At 43.9% G+C, this 11,762-nt stretch overlaps 3 protein-coding genes across 3 annotated transcripts in view; 1 reads left to right on the forward strand and 2 right to left on the reverse strand.

Moving 5' to 3' along the window:
- Positions 1–11: 11 nt before the first annotated feature.
- Positions 12–5,058, forward strand: BCR41DRAFT_361087 (SNF2 family N-terminal domain-domain-containing protein). The gene is made up of 6 exons (XM_022025453.1): positions 12–1,620; positions 1,705–2,150; positions 2,260–3,504; positions 3,600–4,394; positions 4,487–4,598; positions 4,716–5,058. The coding sequence occupies exons 1-6, from the start codon at positions 25–27 to the stop codon at positions 4,788–4,790; spliced, it is 4,269 nt and encodes a 1,422-aa protein (XP_021877493.1). The 5' UTR covers positions 12–24; the 3' UTR covers positions 4,791–5,058.
- Positions 4,677–7,978, reverse strand: BCR41DRAFT_168920 (hypothetical protein). Its single transcript, XM_022019698.1, has 6 exons — positions 6,819–7,978; positions 6,564–6,662; positions 6,313–6,480; positions 5,564–6,197; positions 5,265–5,456; positions 4,677–5,174 (listed from the first exon to the last, which is right to left on the reverse strand). Exons 1-6 carry the CDS (start codon positions 7,845–7,847, stop codon positions 5,047–5,049), a joined length of 2,250 nt encoding a protein of 749 aa, XP_021877494.1. The 5' UTR covers positions 7,848–7,978; the 3' UTR covers positions 4,677–5,046.
- Positions 7,979–8,028: 50 nt separating this feature from the next.
- Positions 8,029–11,762, reverse strand: part of BCR41DRAFT_361090 (hypothetical protein) — a 4,687-nt gene continuing 953 nt past the window's right edge. The window contains exons 3-6 of the mRNA XM_022025454.1: positions 9,402–11,762; positions 8,692–9,330; positions 8,413–8,610; positions 8,029–8,312 (exon numbers count right to left, since the gene is read on the reverse strand). The exon at positions 9,402–11,762 is cut by the window's right edge and continues 227 nt beyond it. Coding sequence (XP_021877495.1) covers positions 8,110–8,312; positions 8,413–8,610; positions 8,692–9,330; positions 9,402–11,762 — 3,401 coding nt within the window. The 3' untranslated portion in view covers positions 8,029–8,109. The remainder of the gene's footprint in view (positions 8,313–8,412; positions 8,611–8,691; positions 9,331–9,401) is intronic.

Below are 11,762 nucleotides of genomic sequence, written 5' to 3' on the forward strand. Positions count from 1 at the left end.
CTTCCAGCCTTCTCTCCTCTTCTCATGTCGTCTTACATCAACTCGCCCTTAGAATGGACGTGGTTCTCACAAGTCTTTGCTACACACTGTTTGCAGTGTTCCTCAAATCATACATCTAAAATCAATTCCTCACGACGCAGAAAGACCAACGACGATGAAGATATCAATGACTTCTCTTCACCACCATCGAAAATAAGGCAACTTGAGAATGATATTGTCATAGCGGTAGCAGGAACACGTAGAATGTCTTTGGATAAACAATATCAAGTAAGACTGCCTATACCGCAGCAGAATTGCGCAGCAAATCTGGCAAAGCAACCGGTTGATAGTTGGATTCTTGCACGGCGTTGGTATGAACCACTTGGAGTCCTGTTAGAGCCTGACTTGCCATGTGGCCATGTGGTTGATCTGCAGAGCATACCCACTCTTTCAGTATCATATCGTGATGGTGTTGTCAACGTTATGCTTGATGACGATATCCTCGCCATGAGGGGAGATGACCAGCAAGATTTGACTTGGGCAGAACTGACGTCTCGAATTCTTCCGCGCAGCACTTCCGTATTTTCGGCTACCTCTATTTTCCAGTCCTTAAATCAGGTCCAGGTGGAGGCTACAATTGTTTACGGAAATAGCTCCACCCGCCATCTATCATTTAAATTTGATGTTCTGCTTCATCAAAACCTTTGTTGTGAATCACTTGTCTGCGCAGCACCTATCAATACTGCGATGCAGGACTTGGTCCATTTTTTATTTCCACCACCAGCTAGCCCATCCCTTCCATTCACCTCAGATCCAATCAAAGATTTGTATGCTCATCTCAAACCAGACTTCACTCCAGAACCACCATCCAGCATACAACCTGAATTGTTGAATCCACAGCTGCTTCCATTTCAAAAGCGATCTGTCGCCTGGTGTCTCGAACGGGAATGCTATACTATCAAAGCTGCAGGACAAGTAGAATATCGGGAACCATCAGCTGAAGAGAAATTGCCACTTTCTTGGGAATGCATACCTATACCTGATAGCCGCAAGATGTATATTAACCGGCCGTACGGATTGATGTGTCTAGCAGATTCGGACTTGGTCAGCAAGGCACCAGGGCCTAGAGGGGGGATTTTGGCCGAGGAAATGGGGCTAGGGAAGACAGTAGAAATGCTTGCTTTGATCCTTCTCAACCGTCGTAAACTAATGATGCCCGTGGATCCCAATACGACACCAGAAGAAAAAGTTGGTTCAGTGCTAGGGAACATTCCATCTACTATGCATTTAGACGACTCGTTTTCAGTACCGTCCGATTCAGATATACCTTCAGAGCCAGCACTAATAAAAAGTGCTGCAACTCTTATAATCACTCCGCAATCTATTCTTCACCAATGGGAAAGCGAGATTGAATTCCATGCTCCATCCCTAAAAGTCTTCATCTATACAGAAATCGCTCATAAACAAATCACTCCTACTGAACTTGCAAAATATGACATCGTCCTTACAACGTACTCCGTATTGTCCAAGGAAGTCAACTATACCAATCAATATGATCGCCCACGTCGATACGAACGCCTATATCGTCCACGGACAAGCCCTTTCATATCTATTGAGTGGTGGCGTGTGTGTCTCGATGAGGTAAGATTCCTTTCTATCCCACTCAAAGTATGTTTTATAGTAGAGAGACTCTGTCTAATTTACCCATCATCCTGTTTATCACAGGCACAAATGATTGAAGGGGGTGCGGTCTCGCAGGCAACAGCGATGGCTCTCAAGATACCTCGTGTCATGTCCTGGGCTATCAGTGGCACTCCTATTCGAAGACATGTGGAGGATCTTCGGTCTCTTCTCGTATTTTTGAAAGAAGAGCCTCTTGCCTCCAATAAGCGCCTCTGGGCGTTAATCACCAATCGGAATTTCCGGTCAACATTTATCTCGAGTTATCGAAGAATCATGCATAGATATGCTAAAAGAGATGTTGTTAAAGAACTTTCACTTCCCCCTCAGACTAGGCTTGTCTATGGTATTCAATTTACGGAGATCGAGCGGACCAACTACATTGAAAAGTGGGAGCAATGTCTAATGGAATGCGATATTGAAGGCGCCTCCGAGAATAGCGCAGAAGCCGAGAAGCTTCAATCTTGGTTCATGCGTCTCCGTCAAATTTGGTATGTACGGCTTTGCAGAAGTAAGGATGTTCAGTCGAGTAGTTTTAGCACCCCAGTGCCTCATTATGTGTATTTGTCACTGCATGTACACCTTCCGCTCCTCTCTTAGTTGTCATCCACAAATTGGTTCACGAAACAAAGACTCGCTTGGGAGGACAAATCTTAAAACAATCGATGAGGTGCTGGATGTCATGATTCAGCAAAATAATGCGCAGCTTTACATGAAAGAGAGAGCCCTCTTTGCTACCAAGCTCAAGCGAGCTATCCTCAGCGCTAGTCTAAATAAAGATGTCACAGAAATGGAGCTCTTCACGCAGCTTGAAGCAGAAGCGAATCGTCAGGTGGAGGTTTGGAAACTAAAATATGAGGAGCAGGTAACTAAGAACCAAGAACGCAAATCTGCGCTTATGAATGGAAAAGGCAAAGGATTGAAGCGTGAAAGCGAAGAAATCGAAGCAGAAGAAATCTTTTTAGATATCTTGGATAAGGCAAAATCATCTGCTGGCGATGCATTTGGAACAGCAATTATACGTCATAGGGACTGGCAAGAGTTATATCATAAAGTGCTATTCTTCATCGCCGGATTTTACCATGAACTGGAAATCGAGACGAAGGAGACTGAATACTATGAACGAGCAGAAGATGTGCGCCAACGTATTCTAGGGCTTCAAGAACAATCATTTAACAAACGAAAAACATCGGTAATGACTGGTGTGGAAAGTATACCTCTGGATGCAAGTTGGGAAGTCGCGGCATCTGAATTCACTGGAGGCATTATCATGCGGCGGTTCCTTGAGCAGTTAGAATTAGTGACAACAAAGCTGAACCAACAGCTGAGAATTTTAATACAATGGAGGAATGACTTGGTCAGCCGATTAACGCAACCGCTGATGCAGGACGGAGAGGAAGGAGAGCAATACCAACACTCTATCGATCTGCAACACACCTTGGAATCCTATTTGCATCATTATGAACGTATGCTATTTCTCAGGAGAGACCTGCTTTTGGGTTCACAGGAAGTAATGGCTCATCATGTGAAAGCAATTGAAAAGCAAAGAGAACATGTGGAGATGGCAAAGCGACGCGATAACAGGGTCCGCTTGTTCAAAAGGAAATCTGGCACTAACGAGGAACCAAAAAAGGATGAGGATTTAGATATGCGACTGGGGAATGAGATGAATGCCCTGATTACGCCTGATTTGGTGCTGACTTTGCGAAGCGTTCGTGCCAATATCAAATCTGTGGCAAGCGACATTACGAGACCACAAATCGAGCGAGAAATGGCAGAGATAGAGGATTTACGCTTAAAAAATGAAGAGAGTCGGCAGATCAAATTAGTACTTAATCTGGAGAGGTACGATCAATACTTGTGACTTAGTATCGTTGGTAATAGCGCAAGGGTTTCTTTATTTTGTTAATATCAATCACTATACTTATTGCTTTCTTAAGGGAAATCACCGAATTCCGGGCATTGACCGCGCTACGAACAGCATACTACCGCCAACTTCAAACGATCTCGGACTCGGTCCGAGACCTCGAGCCATCTGATTTAGAAACCGATATTGCTGACTGTCTCGACGAAGAAAAAGAGCTGCAAACAGACATTATCCGGGTGATTTCGAAACAGCGTTATCTGGACCATCTGGCTCATATGAATAAGAAGGAAAGACACACTGAATCTCAGAGGCTCTGCTTGATTTGTCGCAGCGAATACAGTCTTGGATTGATTACAGAATGTGGACATGTGTTTTGTGAGTATTGCCTGGTAGAATGGACTAAGAATCACTTCAAGTGCCCATCTTGTAACAGCCAAATTTCAAGGAGGAAGCTCGCCCGAGTTACGATGAATGGAGCCACGCCTATTGATGTGAATCTCGATATCGAGGCAGAGGCAAATGCTTCCGAAGGTTCGAACCCTAATTCACTTCATGAAAATCTGCCTCGTGCCTCACAATTACAAATAGTCCCAGATGCGATTAGACACCTATCGGTCGAGGATGGGTATGGTAGTAAGATTGACAGTATAGTACGTCATATCGCATACTTGGTACGTGAAGATCCAGGGACCAAGTGCCTCGTCTTTTCGCAATGGAAGAATCTTCTCGACATTATTGGCGAGAGCTTGGATAGGAATCGTATCGGCTATGTCAGATTGGATGGCCCATCAATGAAGACTGCTGTCAAACAATTTAAAGAATCTATGGATAACCATGTCTTCATGCTCCATGCAAAGTCACAATCTGCGTAAGTATTATGATATAATTCTATCCCAATTGGGACAGTTTTGTTGTTATCTCTATCATTACTTTCTTGATATCTTACGACGGCTTTTGCAGTGGTTTGACCTTATTATCAGCAACGCATGTTTTTATCTGTGAGCCACTGGTAAACCCTGTCCTTCAAGCGCAGGCTGTAAGTCGTGTTCATCGGATCGGCCAATTGAAGGAGGTACGTTAATTTATTTGCTTTCAAATGGCTCACTTGAAGGCTCTATTATTATTATTGATGTTGACAGCAGGCCATTCACATAGACATTTGTATACTATTATCTGGTCAAGAATACAGTCGAGGTTCCATGCTTTGACCTATTTGAGCACAAACATGCTGGCACGTCAGGAGCATCTACATCTAATCAATTAAACGACCAAAATTATCTACATCCAGACTCAGATATCGCCAAGACATCCTCTGAGTTGGCTAGAGCTCAAAATAAGAATGGTGAATTGGTCAAGCTAGAGGATTTAAAGTATTGTTTACGTGTACAAAAACAGATGCATTTTTAAGACGGTCTGAAAGTTTTTTTTTCCCCATCTATCATTGATTAGTGACTAGAAATGCTATTTTTACTCTAAAATACCAAATTAGTGGAAATTGAATTGCTACAAAATGGTGATGATTAAAGTGTCCTATATGACATGAAGAATTTGACTTCAATATTATTAGCGAAAGAGGCGATCACTTCGGTGCCTCGCTCTCCATAAGGGATAACAGTGTGTAGCTGTAATTGCGTGCTACCCATAAGAGCTTTTTTTTATAAAAATAAAAATAGAAAAGGTCAAAAATCCATTACCAGAAGTAGCAAATAGTCTAATCATTCCAATTTTTTCAACATACCATCGGGAGCGAAGGGGGTGCTTGAAGTAACTCTAATGTGGAGAACTTGATTCATATCGGTCAAAGCGAATATGACACTTTCTCTCCAAAGGATCGAAAAGACACCAGAGTATGCATTATCGGTCGCTACAGGTCGGGTTGTGAACAACTGCTCACCAAGCGAGATACTGCAAATAAAAGATTTTGATTTTGCTAACCAACAAACAGAAAGGAACCGTCAAAGGGCATTTGTATATATAGGGTGTTATTAAAAATGATACGCTTACAAGTTATATAAGAAATGAAGCCAAACGACTAACCAAACTCACGACTTGGAATAACGCCTTCGTTAACTCTTATGGTCATGGTACCAACGGTTTCAGACAATGGAGGACGAATCGATGTCCTCGTGATATAATCTCTAGGGGCTTTCGCCAGAGCCTTGATAGCTTTTTCAAGGGTTTTGATCCAAACGTTTCTATCTTTTGCAGATCCTGCTTTCAACTGGATCAAAGACCCGGAACTTTGTCGTTGTTGTTGTGCACTTTGTAGATGTAGAGGCACGAAGCTTTGCTGTGCGATCAAAGAGTCGGACAGAGATGCCGATACGACTATAGTAAATCGGATATTGTCGCTTGGCTCTGTATGCACCCTGACTCTCTCCAAGGAAATAGGTGGTTGGTAAAGACTCCAGCCATGATAGTGAATAGCACTATGAATTCCCGATACGCGGTCAGAAAGCCCATATGAAGTCGAACTATTTGAGCGTGTAAGCGCTGAATGTGGGCTAGACTTCACTAGTGCCCCTGGATATCGTCCAGGAATGAAAAGAAGCAAGAGATCATTGCATAGATACGCGTAAAGCTTGCGGCCTGACTTGGCCTTCCGAAGTTGACCCTCATGCAAAATAACACGTGGGCCCAGGTATTTCGTATCTGATGTTAAAGTCAAACCCTATCGATCGTTAGAAAATAATAAAAAAGAGAAAGAGTTAAGAATCGTTAACAATAATGATAATAATATTAATATTAATAAAATTACCAGCAATAGTAGAGAAAACACAACTTACCGCGGACATCTCGACATTTGTCATTTTGCACTGGATGTCCTCGAGTCGCTCTTTGGTCTCTCCGCTACGAATGGCTTCGTTAATACGATCCAAGAACTTTTCAGCTGACATTAACGCCTCCATTAGAAGGAGGTGATCAATGTGATCCTCGTCCGTGGATGCAAGGATCTATAAATGTATCAGAAGTATTTACATTAGAGTTCTTCTGATTCTCCTTTTCCAAAAATACCTGGTTTTGGATCAATTCTTGCCTTTTTGATCAACAGAGGATATCTTGTTATACGTTGAAGAGGCTGGAGTAAGAAGCTGAAAATATCGAGCCCACGACATGCTGGCTTCGACTTTGCTTGCTGATGTTGCAATATAGGAAGTAAAAATATATATTTATATACGTAAAAATGTCATTCATTTCAAAAGGTAGTGATCCGATGTAAAGAAAAGAGTGGTGTATATTAATAAATTGACAAGCATATAGAATAAGATTGCATGATGGAAGATTAGCTTACCGTCAAGAAGTTGAGCAAGGGTTTGCTCTCTGTCATTCGCTGCGTCAGTAGCTTGGTGGCCAAACGGTGGTTTGCACAGTATCGCATAAAGCAATTTGCTTTTTCGACAATGTGGCTGTTGATCACATCTCCAACAGCAAGGACTACGCCTTCACCATTCGTTTGCCGCTCTACAAGTTCGGCCACGATGCTTTTTGATAAATCCAATAGCTCTGTCCAATCCATAAAAATAGACTGGCTCTCTGCTGAACTGATCAACCCTTGATCCAACAGTGGACTCTGGAAGTCATCTTTCACAAATAATAAATTAGACAAGTACACCTGCTCTGTTACTATAAGCTCATGGATCGCTTCCTGGCGCTTCTTCTCTTTTTCAGGTAGAGAGTGTAAGATATTTGCTGCTATAGACGAACTCCAGGACGCTGAATTTAATAGTATAGGGCTGGATGGGCCACTAGAAGAATCCACGTTTTTGTGGCCCGTATACTGCGACAAAGGTTTGACTAGCACATCGGAATAGCTACCAGATCGTGGGCGGGCCTCTTTTCCAGTGCTTGACGGAACACTTAGGTGGGACGACAGTGATCCTTCAGAGTGTTTTCTCGATAATCCCTCAGCTCTTGTAGGGGTGCTCACGGCAATCGCGTGAGATAATGAAGGTTTTGGGCGCCGATGCATTTCAATTGGCCGTGCGGGTGGCGCTCGACGCCTTGGAGTATGGGCTATTGATATGACTGGTGTTGCTTCTGCAGTGGTAGCATAGGTGTTGGGCTTCATTAAGCTGACGCTCTGTGGTATAGTTACATCAATTTCATCCTCTGAACTGTTGCTCGATGTCTCCGTGTCTGAATCGGACTCTTCAGATACTGTGTCAGTCTTGTCGTCAATATGTATATCCTCCTCGGTTTCATAGTCTGAGACGTCGCTTTCTTCGAGACTCAAGGCTATAGCGACCGTGTATGAATCAATCCGATAATTTTGTATATCATAAAGATATATATTAAAAGAGATAAGAAAAAAAAGAGTCATGAATTCATTCAGTCGTTCTTCGTTCACAAATTCAAAAAGAAAAGAAAAAAATCTATAATCTTTAATGTCTCAAGTTGTCAAGGGAAATCCACCACAAGATTGGCGGAAGAAAAATAAAATAAGAAAACTACTGCTTTTGGCTATGGTCCCATGAAGTAGAAGCAGGTTGTAGAGCAAATACTTTTTTTTTTTTTTTGAGAATAATGAAGACGACAGTCATAATCGGAAAGAGTATGAATGAGATAGTAATGAATGCGATGCACTAACCGCTAGTGGACTGTCCATCAATCTCTTCTAAATATGTCGAAGGAAGCATTCCAGAATCGCCTTGACTATTTCGAGCACGCCACCACAAGGGATCAGGTTTTTGCATAATTTCAACCATCTCGCCTGCCTTCACCGTGAGTTCGTCTGCATTCAGACCAGCATAATCATAGAGAGCCTTTGCTTTCCCAATGGGGTACTCTATAGTAGCAAACATAAAATTTAGAAATCGTATAAGTAACAGCCATCACCTTACCAAAAATTACTCTTCCTCGTTTTCAATTAAAGTAAATTAACCCACCAACTGTTGGAGCCTGGCCTTCAATATATTCTTCAAGGTACGTTGCTGGAAGCATTCCTACTACGCCTGACGAATCTTGTGCACGCCACCACTGCGGATCAGCTTTCTCAAGAATATCAACAATGTCGTCTCGATTAACTGAAAGTTCATCTTCATTTTGAGAAGCATATGTAAACAGCGCTTTGGCTTTGAATTTTTCTAAAGGAATTTGATCATAATAAAGAGCATTCTTAGCACAATACTTAGAGCTTATTTATAAGTAACAGCTACTATCCATACCTGAAACTTCTTGAACGTATGCCTTTGGAAGCCAGCCTTTGACTGATTCATCCTTCTCAGAAACTCCATAAATCCAGTCTACGTTACCAGACTCCTTAGAAGGATAAGCACGTAGATAATCATTGGCCTCAAAAGTAAGCTGATCTGGAGCCATTGCCCCATAATTCCAAAGTGCTTTAACGCGGTATCCATTTGAGAAATCGACTTTGCTTTCGATTGAATTCTCAGAATTGGATGCAGATTCTGATGCCAACTTTTCGGGAGGAGTCTGAGCTTGCAAAGATTGATCTTGCGGATGATCGGCAGATGTACTCATTTCTACTGCTGTAGGAACAGGTAAAGGTGCTGAGGAGGTTGTAGTAGAGGTAGTAGGGATAACTGCAGGAGCATGACTGGATAAACGACCGAGCCAATCAGTACTTTCGCGTCTACTATCATGGTCATCGTTTCCATCATCCACTCTTCCAGACGCAGTGCCAGATGTCTTCTTAAGTGTGGGCATACCACCAGCAAAGAGACCACCCAGTCCCGGCATTCCTATGGGCTTTGGAACAGAACTTGAGCCATCATGCCCCACTGCAGATCCAGACGCGTCCGAGGAGCCAGTGGATATCGATGCCTCCTGACCCAAAACGCGACCTATAACAACACTTGAGTTAGCAGACTCAAAATAAATAAATAAATAAATAAAACACTTTGATAATACTAACCAACGCCTTTGGTCGCGCTCTTATCATTTGTCACGGATTTCTTTAAGCGAATACCAGCCTGGATCTGACTTAGAAGTGCTCCTCTAGCTCCACTAGCTTGAGGAGGATGACTGGCCGTACCTCCGACTGAGGAAGCTGGAGGAGGAATAGGCGCACCACCTGCTGGGGCAGGGAGCGGCACTGGTATACCAGCGGGAGGTGGTGGAGGCGGTGGTGGAGGTCGGGCTGCGGATGATGGCTTCATAGCCTCTGTAGGAGGAAGTGAAGCAAAGGTTCCTGTTGTAGGCATGGGTGGTGGTGGTGGTGGTGGTGGAGGAGGAGCATTTGTGGATGGTGCCACAGTATCTGAGGGAGCCACGGACAGTGTATTACTGGAGTTTTGAGAAGTGGACATGGCCAACTCAACATCTTTCTCAACAACATCCCAACCATCCGAAGTATCCTTTGAGTGGTTTGTAGTTGATGGAGATGGTTGTGCTACACTTTGTGACATCATTTTGAAGAACGGGTTGTTTGAGTTGGATGATATATTGGCGTTATATCCTGTGGCGGTAGTAGATGCCACTGGAGTGGTTGCGGAAACAGGACTGGCTGTATCCCAATCGTCATCTGATGATGAAATCGATTTGCGATGTTTTGCGAATGGGTTCATGTCAAGCGTAATGCGAATGGGCTCTCTCTTGGTGGGTTGGGTGGATATAGCTGGAGAAGTTGCTGTCTGCTGTTGCTGCTTAGCTGCAGCGGTATATTGAGCAAATCGCTCTTTTCGATCCCGTTCTTCCTGCTCCTCACGCTCCTTGCGATCTCGCTCCTCCTGTGCCTCACGCTCTTTACGATCCCGCTCTTCGCGTTCCTTACGATCCCGTTCTTCTTGCTCTTCACGTTCTTTTGCCGCTCGTTGAAGATCTTGGATTTCTTTCAGCTTCTGCTCATTTGTCTCTAGGGACTGCTTAGCCTCAGCCTGTGGCTGATAACCTAAATGTGTGCGCATGTTATCTTCTGTCGCTGGTTCACTATGAGAAACCTTTTCTCGACTCGCTAGATCTCTCTCTGCCTGACGCTCTTGCTCCGCTTGGCGGCGCTTGGACTCTGCGTTTGCCAAAAGTTTTTCTCTTGCCTGCCTCTCTGCCTCTTCAAACCTGGCACTAGCGATGGCATCAACATCAGAAGTAGCAGCTTGCAGAGCAGGTGAAGAAGTTTCTGACCGGCTCAACTGTGTCTTTGCTAAGAGTTCATTTTGGCGATCACGTAATCTTTTTTCGGCTTGTGCTCGGATGATAGCACGCCTTTCTTCCGGAGTCTTGCCGGCAAGACTAATGCTTGATGCAGAAGGGGACGATGGGAATGAAGAGGACGATGTGACAGCAGGAGATGATGAGGCTGAGGCAGACTTGTGCCATGACTGTGTTGTGGCAGACGAATGGCTACGCGTGAATGTAGACGAGGTAGACTGGTAGGAAGGGGTTGAAGGGACAATGGGTGACATAGCCGGTTTGATTTCCTGAATGAATCGTCTAACAGTCTCAGATACAATACCCGCACCTTCTTCCCATCTTCGACGATCGTTGTCGGAACGATCATCACCATGAGTATGGCTGTGAATGTCAAGGTCACGTTCAAGTTGACGCATGTTATCTTCAAGTCGACGAACTGCTGCCTCGATTTCAGCTACATTCTGCTCATTCACATCTCTTTCAGCCCGGATACGAGCAGCGTGATCAGGATCAATTCCCGCTTGTGCTGCAGATGGGATGGGTTTACCAGTAAGAGCAGCCATACGCTGAGCTTTCATCAATGCAGCTCTTGCTTTTATCCTATCCTCAGCAGTAATCGCTCCACCAGGTCCTGTTCCTACTATATTAACATCTACAGAAGATGTACTTCCAGATTTTAATTTTGCGACTTCCAGTCGCGAATCTTCGAGATTCTTGTCTGCTTCTCGTACTCTACTAGCCAGTAAAGAAACTGTTCTCAATAAACTTGTCACTTCTTGATCCACATTTCGGCGCTCCTCTCGAAGACGAGCAAGGTCCTCAGCCCCACTAGCAAGTCGTTGGTGGATGGTCACATTTGAAGAAGCCAGAAGTCTGGATTGAGCGTTCTTAATTTGAGTTTTCAGTTCCGAAATCTCCCTATCTTCTCCACGGTCTGAATGATTGTCGACTTGAGACAATGTTGCCTCAAGAACAAGTCTCTGCTCGTTAATTTGCTTCTGTAAACGTCCAATAGATGTTTCTGAGGATGTTTGTGCGCGACTGGAAGAGGCTGGACTCCCCCTGCGCGCGGATGAGACATAACCAACATCATCTGGAGATCGAACGCTAAGGCGCTTAGAAAGTGATGTAGAGGATGAGTGGCCGC

The sequence above is a fragment of the Lobosporangium transversale genome (assembly GCF_002105155.1).
Source record: "Lobosporangium transversale strain NRRL 3116 chromosome Unknown BCR41scaffold_46, whole genome shotgun sequence".
NCBI lineage: Eukaryota > Fungi > Mortierellomycota > Mortierellomycetes > Mortierellales > Mortierellaceae > Lobosporangium > Lobosporangium transversale.